This window comes from Phocoena sinus, chromosome 1 (genome assembly GCF_008692025.1).
Source record: "Phocoena sinus isolate mPhoSin1 chromosome 1, mPhoSin1.pri, whole genome shotgun sequence".
In the NCBI taxonomy this organism is placed as follows: domain Eukaryota; kingdom Metazoa; phylum Chordata; class Mammalia; order Artiodactyla; family Phocoenidae; genus Phocoena; species Phocoena sinus.
The window spans coordinates 36,420,407-36,427,762 of NC_045763.1; the positions used below are offsets into that span (position 1 = coordinate 36,420,407).

The 7,356-nt window shown below is 46.5% G+C and overlaps 1 protein-coding gene across 1 annotated transcript; it reads left to right on the plus strand.

The window, feature by feature from the left end:
• The first annotated feature begins 665 nt into the window (after positions 1-665).
• On the plus strand, positions 666-2,105 carry KLF17 (Kruppel like factor 17). The gene is made up of 2 exons (XM_032612367.1): positions 666-1,530; positions 1,861-2,105. The coding sequence occupies exons 1-2, from the start codon at positions 684-686 to the stop codon at positions 2,103-2,105; spliced, it is 1,092 nt and encodes a 363-aa protein (XP_032468258.1). The 5' UTR covers positions 666-683.
• Positions 2,106-7,356: the final 5,251 nt, after the last annotated feature.

The following is a 7,356-nucleotide window of genomic DNA, read 5'->3' on the forward strand; positions in this document are numbered from 1 at the left end:
TTTACCTCCTCCAATGCTTGATCTCACACCTTCCCACAGCATTCCCACTCAGGTGAGAACCTCTTCGGTAGGTAAATATTTGTGAATGGTTTCTAAGTTTTGCCAAAGCCAAGACTAACTGAACCCTCCATTCTTCTTACCTTTATGGCTTTCTGAACCTGTTCTGCTGGTTTGGGATGATCCCTCACACTTAAACATAATCTGGAATTTGAGGGTTTTCTCAGTATTGCTGGAAGTACAGGTTGTAGAATATTTTATTTGCTCTTTGTGCTTTTTTTTGAAATAAAACCGAAAACATGCCCAGCAAGAAAAGTGGCATGAGTCACATCTAGATTTCTACCATGCTTCTATCAGCCAGACTTGCATTTTGTTTGTTTGTTTGTTTATTTATTTAGTGGCTACACTGCATGGCACATGGGATCTTAGTTTCCCAATCAGGGATGGAACCTGCACCCCCTGCAGTGGAAGCACAGAGTCTTAACCACTGGACAGCCAGGAAAATCCCCCAGGCTTGCATTTTAGAAAGCCCAAACTGGAGAATGGCCTGGAGGTGGGATAATTTAGGCAAGAGATGGTAGAGGCCTGGATTACGGTGGGGCCTGGAAATGGGGAGAAGGGAACTGGAATTTGAGCTATGGTGAATTTCACCTGACTTTTCTTTTTCTAAGGATACTGAGAAGTCAATGTCCATCTTGGATGTGTCTTCATCTCCCAGAAACAGTGGAGTGCACGCCTCTTGGAACCATGGCCCATCAGGCATTCAACGCGTCCCTCAGGGCATAGAGCTGGAGACGACCTCCTTGGTCTCTGCTGAGACACCCAGGCAGAATGCCAGTGAAATGGGGTCACACTTCAGTATGTTGCTGCCTGACCACGGTGTGACCTACTGCCCCCAAGTGACTTTCACTCCTTCCCAGATGATTTACACTGAGGGAATGTCTCCTTCCCAGACAGAAATGATGATTTTCAAGGGGCCCCAGGCGATGCCCTTAGGAGAGCCCAGTATTCCAGGGGTGGCCACGACCTTTGGTGGGAATCTAAGGATGTCCCCCAACGGGCCGCCAGTCTCACCTGCCAGTGGAATCCCAATGATGTCCCACATCAGAATGCGAACAATGCCTTATTCTGGCCTCCCAACAGTACCTTCTAATGGAGGCCCTTTAACACCTAAAACATTATTGGATCCAACCATGCCTTCCACTGAGGCCCTGGCAATGCTCCGCTCTTTGGATCAGATGTTGCCCCCTAGAAACCCCCACAACTATGGGATGCCCCCAGCTGAATCGCCATTATTGCTGGCTTTGGAATCCCAGGGCTCTCTTGTGAGCCAGCCAGTCTCCCAGGAAGACCCCTTCCTACCTAAGCAGCCCTTACCTGCTCCACGGAGAGCAGAGCAGTACTCCGGGGCCCAGGAAAGGCCTCCCAGAAGGAGATCCCCAGTTTCAAGGCCTTACCGCTGTGACTATGAGAACTGTGAAAAAGCTTACACTAAGCGCTCCCACCTCGTGAGTCACCAACGCAAACACACAGGTAAATGAGGTGTCGGATGGGTGGGGTGGGTGGAGAGATCTCTGGACTTTAGATTTGTGGGGGACCCCTGGTTTGTAATGGTTTGGGATTAGCCCATCATCCTTCAAGTTTGGGATCAAGCTCTTTTGGGCCCACCAGCTTGCTTTCCTACAGTTCAGGATGACTGTGCCAAGATGGAGACTGCTGACGGTGCTGTCGCCTCACTGCTGTCCTGAGTTTTTCCTTTTGATTCCTCAACGTTGACTGCTCTGCTTCATAAAGTCAGACCCCTTCCTTCCTACCTGCTGGCCTATTCCTCAAAATTCCTTCTCTCCCTTGTCATTCCCCCAGGTGAAAGGCCCTATAAATGCATGTGGGAAGCCTGTACTTGGTCCTTCTTCCGTTCTGATGAACTTAGAAGACATACTCGGATACACACCAAATACCGACCACATAAATGTGACCAGTGCGGCCGACAGTTCATGAGATCCGACCATCTCAGGCAACACCAAAGGACTCATATGCGGATGCCAGCATCCCCAGACCCACCGGCTGACAGTGGACGTATGGCTGGTCCTCCTGCTCCTGGTCTTTAGGTCAATCTGCTCTTCCCCTCATTTTGGCTTCTCTGCCCAGATCTTGCCTGCCTCTGACCAGCTAGTCTCTTTGGTAGGTGTAGGTTTTGATGAAGACAGAAAGATTTTGAGGCAGTGTGGAAGCCCATATGAGCTCTGGACCTAGTCGGGGCTCCTCAAAAACTGTCTTGGGTGTCCTCACATCTCTGGGGCCACCTACGTTTGTGCCAAGTTCAGCCACACGGCAAGATGGAGCAAAGTAGCAGTTGGGAGCTTCATAAAAAGCTCTTTATCTTATGTCACTCCTAGCTTGAAACCCTTTAGCGACTCTCCTTTGCCTGCTACATAAAATCTAAGTTCCTTATCTTGGTCTTTGACAGTTTCCAGAGACAGACTATGTTCAAATCCTGAATTTACCACTTACTAGCCATGTGACTTTGGGAAAGGTCTTTGATCATTATGCCAGATTCCCTCTTCTGGTAAAAGAAAAACAGTATTGGACTGTTGTGAACACATCTTATGTACAAAACCAGATTCTCTTCGGCACTCACCAGTCGCATACCCAGAGTTTGTCTCCTCCCATCATTTCCAGACTTGGATGGAATGCCCCCACAAGACATGGGATCTGGCACCTCAAGTAGCCACTAGCAACCCAGGAATGTGGAAGAGTTAGTGCTCCTGGGGTAACAGTTGACTAATGGGAGATGGGAGAAATCCAGGATGATAAATTCCCTCTTCTTCCCTCCCTTCCCTGAACTGGTCTGGTGCAAGACACCATTTCTCCCAGTGGGGAGACCTCCCAAGTAGCCAATGGACACACCTGTGCCTCTTCCAGTCTTGTCATGAAGCAGACTCAACCTGCTATCACCTGGCATTGCCTCCCATTCTCTTGCGTCGAGTCCCTTTTCTCACTCTCAATGCCCTGTATTTGCATCACCCAAATAAAACATCGGTACTTAGTTCTTGTTCTAGGCTCTGTTTTCTAGGTAACTTGGGGTTAGAAGACATTAGACTGGGGCAGAGAAGGATGAATCGCACTGTTACCTTCCCTCTTCCCCCCACGAAGCCCAGGTACCTGGACTAGTAAATATCAGCTATTAAAAGGCCTGCTCTGCCCTGCCCCTCTCCTGGGATTGAGGGCATAATGACTCCTCTGGAAACTCAGCCCCAGGTAGTTCAGAACCTCATTCCTGGATTTCTCAGCCAGCTGTTTTACTGACCAGCAAACTAATAGAAAGGAACTTGCCTAAGTTCTCAAGGGGCAGAGCTGGGATCACAACCAGGATCTGTCCACTTCAGAGGTAGATCTCTTTTATCTTAGAGATGACGTCTTCTACAGGTGTCTCCTGGGCCCAGTCTGGTGCCCAGTACTATCAGGTGATGGCCACAGTGAAATGAATCACATCTGGTTCCTGTGGCCCAGGGACCATCGTGGTCTAGGGGCTGAGAGGTCCACCTTGGTGCAGTGGCCATGGAGAGGAGGACCACCTGAAGGGGAAGGTCAGAATTTCCGGGGGCGGTGACCCTTGAGCTCAGTAAGTGAGGGTATGTAACATCTAGTAATCCCTTGATGTTGAAATAAACTGAGCAGATGAATGAAGAGAAAAGAGAATTCCAGGCAGAGAGAAGCTGGATCTGGCGATCGCTCCCAGGAGAGTCAGCCTGCAAACTTCCATTCATTGGACAAATGTTCTTCAACCCACAATACAGAGAGCACCATGGCTGTCGGGACAACTCACGGTGAGGGGCACGGAGACAACGAAAGTGTGTGTCAGGGAAGAAAGACTTCTCAAGGAGGTGCCTGAGTCGGACATAACAGGTTTATGGGGGTTAGCTGGACCTCCTATTTCCTGGACACCTACCTTTAGTCATGCCTTGTGCTGGACACTAAGTACTCGGAGAGCACGACAGTGCCTTGCTGCAGGGCAGGAAGATCACAACAAAAATTCTGAAAGCGCTCAATGCTGCCAAGGAGAAGAGCCAAACCTCTGTGGACTCAAACTTATTCTGGGTGTCTTGGGGAGTCTCATGGGCTTGGTTGTGACTGCCCCTCCCACCTCCACCCTGACCTTGTCCTGCAGGGCCACCGTGGTCCATTTCCTTAGTGGTCCCAGCATACCTGGGCCTGGCATCCCGTGGCTTCCACCCAAATTGTGAGCCAGGGGAGTGGATATGATTAAAAAATGGGGGCAGGGGGCTCTCTTTTGTGACCCAATTACCCAATTACCCAATTGCTGGCCCCAGGGACAGCAGTCTGAAGTATTCAAAGTCTCTATCATTCCCATCTGAGCACTAGGTCCCTTCTATGGAGCAGGGCATCTTAGGCTCAATGGGCCAGGGCTGGTCTCTGTCCGCCACCCATCTTGCTCACATGCAGTCCTGGTCAGCAGGCCAGGTTGCTTGTTGGGATACAAGAGGCGTCTGTTGGTAACCCATCACTTTCACTGAGGAATGGAAGTGGGTAGGAACCAGAGTAGGCAAGGGTGAGCCATGTATGCTTCAGTGGCAGGCAAGACAGGCCCCCACCCCTTGGAGGTCACAAACTAGTGGAGGAGGGACATAGGAAATGTACAGCATGCTGTGAGGACAAATATATCTATCTGGGGTTTACTATAGTAGGCCAAAGCAGTTAGGAAGGCACTTCTTAGGAAGAGTAATTTGAGCTCAGAGTTAAGGATTAACTAGGAGTTAGGCAGATAAAGGAGGTGAGGAAAGTCAATCTATCCTTTATCCAGTGATTACCCTGTGACAGGCATGACTAAGCATTTCCCGTGTTATCTTTGTTTCAACACAAGGCAGGATAATGGGTGGGTAAGACATTGTGGGCTCTCTAGTAAGACTAGAAGATTTAAATTCTGCCTTTGCCGTATGTGACTGTGTGGCCTTGGGCAAATTAGTTATCTCTGCTTCAGATAGCAGTGGGGCCAGATTAGTAGAGTCGAGCTCAAGAGAGATAGGATTAGTCCCATTCAAAAATGGTCTCTTTGATTTGTTTAAGGGATAGGGAGGTGTTTTGGTTCTCCAGGTGGGAGTGGAAGGTGGCTTGGACCAGGTTGTAGAAGTAGAGGTGGAGGGTAGTAGATTTAGGAGAGACAATTAACCCTAATCCAATGAATTAATCCAGTTAATTCATTGGATTAGGTCCGTGAGGGAGTAGTCAGGATGACACCCAGGTTTCTCGCTTGTGTGATAAATAAGGAGAACCAGATGAAATTCATAACTTATTTATTGTGATATCTAACGTGTGCAAAAAATCTTTTGTATATGTACAACTTAATAATAAAAACACTTATTTGCCTTTTATGACACTTGAGAAGAACTTTGAGTTCGCCTCTCGTCACATTCCTTGTCCTCAACAGAGGTAACCACTATCTTGAATTTTTAATCTTGTCCTTGCTTTTCTTTGTTGTTTTTACCATATATGTATCTATTCTTAAGCATATAATGATTGGTTTTATGTGGTTTTGAATTTTGTGTTTATTCTATTTGGGGTTTGTTGAACTCCTTCAATCTGAAGTTTTATATTCTTAATAAAATTTGGAAAAATTTTGGCTATGTTTTGTCAATTTTTTGTCCCCACCCCTTCTCCTTCTGACACACAATCTGCGCATATAAACAGAGCTCTTGCTATTGTCCCATAGATCACTAATACTCAATATTTTTCTATCATTTTTTCCCCTGCTTCATTTTAGATGTCTTCAAGCTAACTGATCTTTTCTTCTGCAGATTAGAATCTGCTATCAGTTCCATCCAGTATGTTTTTCACATACCTTTTTTTTTTCTTCTTCTTTTGGCTGTGCTGCACAGCTTGCAGGATCTTACTTCCCCCACCAGGGGTTGAACCCGCACCCTTGGCAGTGAAAGTACCGAGTCCTAACCGCCAGACCTCCAGGGAATTCCCTCAAATACTGTATTTTTCATTTCTAGAAATTCGATCTGGATCTTTTAAAATATCTTCCATTTCTCTTCTTAACATTCTCGTGTTTGCCTCTACTTTCTTGAACATAGGAAGCATCGATATAGTAGCTGTTTTAATGCCTTCAGATGCTAATTTCCATTGTGTCTGTCATTTCTGAGTCTGTATCAGTAGATTGATGTTTCTTCTGGTGACTGTCCTTATTTTTCTACTTCTTTGAATGGCTGATAATTTTTTACTGGGTGCCAGACAATTGTGAATTTACATTGTTGGTTGCTGGATTTTGTTTTATTCCTTTAAGTGGTGTTGGCTTTTATTTCTGGCATACATTCTACTTGGAATTAGTTGGATCTCTTTGAGGCTTACTTCCCCGCCCACCCCCCCCCCCCCAACTTAGGGAATTTTTATTTGTATGAGGCCTACTTTTAAGCTTTTCTAGGACAGGCCCAGAGCTGCCTTTTTTTTCTAATTTGCCCCACTGCTATGGCAATATCCCAAGGATTCTACCTTATCTGTATGTTATGTCTTTGCATTCTGGCTAGTGGAAACAAACTGTTTCCAGCCCTATGTGGGCTACAGGAATTGTTCTACCTACTTTTTTTTTTTTTTTGCGGTACGCAGGCCTCTCACTGTTGTGGCGTCTCCCGTTGCGGAGCACAGGCTCCAGACGCGCAGGCCCAGCGGCCATGGCTCACAGGCCCAGCCGCTCCGCGGCATGTGGGATCTTCCTGGACCGTGGCACGAACCCGTGTCCCCTGCATCAGCAGGTGGACTCTCAACCACTGCGGGACCAGGGAAGCCCCATGTTCTGCCTACTGTTTTTCAGTGATCTTTTTCTTAGTCTTGGGTAATTTCTTTTCATGACTGATCAGTACTCAGACTCAAGGATACACCTTTCCAGATCTCAAGCACTCTCTGCAAAACTCTTATCCTTTCAGGTATTCTGCCTGACAAACTCTAGATATCTTGGCTTTCCTAAACTTTAGTTTCTGTCTCCTCAGCTCAGATTTCCATGCTCTGTTTCGATTTCCCTCCCTTATCTCAGGGGTCACAGTCCTGTGCTGTCTATTGTCCTTGGAGAAAACCACTGCTTCATATTTGGTCTGATCCTCTAGACAAAATCCAGTAGCTTTCACTCCATCTTTAAAATGCATCCAAGTGGAGTCATATTTTAATGAAGTATGAATTTATTTTTTTTCTCACATTTATGCTTTTGAGATTTATCTATGACCTGCATGCAGATGGAGTTTATTTTCATTGTAGTGCAAAATTCTATTATCTGAATATATAATCTGTCTATTCTACTGGGTCATTTCCAGTTTGTTTTTTTTTAATTTATTTTTGGCTGTGTTTGGT

Bases quoted from the DNA above. Each gene is read 5' to 3' on its own strand.
- KLF17 (XM_032612367.1), top strand. From the start codon at position 684: ATGTCCATCTTGGATGTGTCTTCATCTCCCAGAAACAGTGGAGTGCAC. The intron at 1,531-1,860 runs GTAAATGAGGTG...TCATTCCCCCAG, and splicing joins TCACCAACGCAAACACACAG to GTGAAAGGCCCTATAAATGC.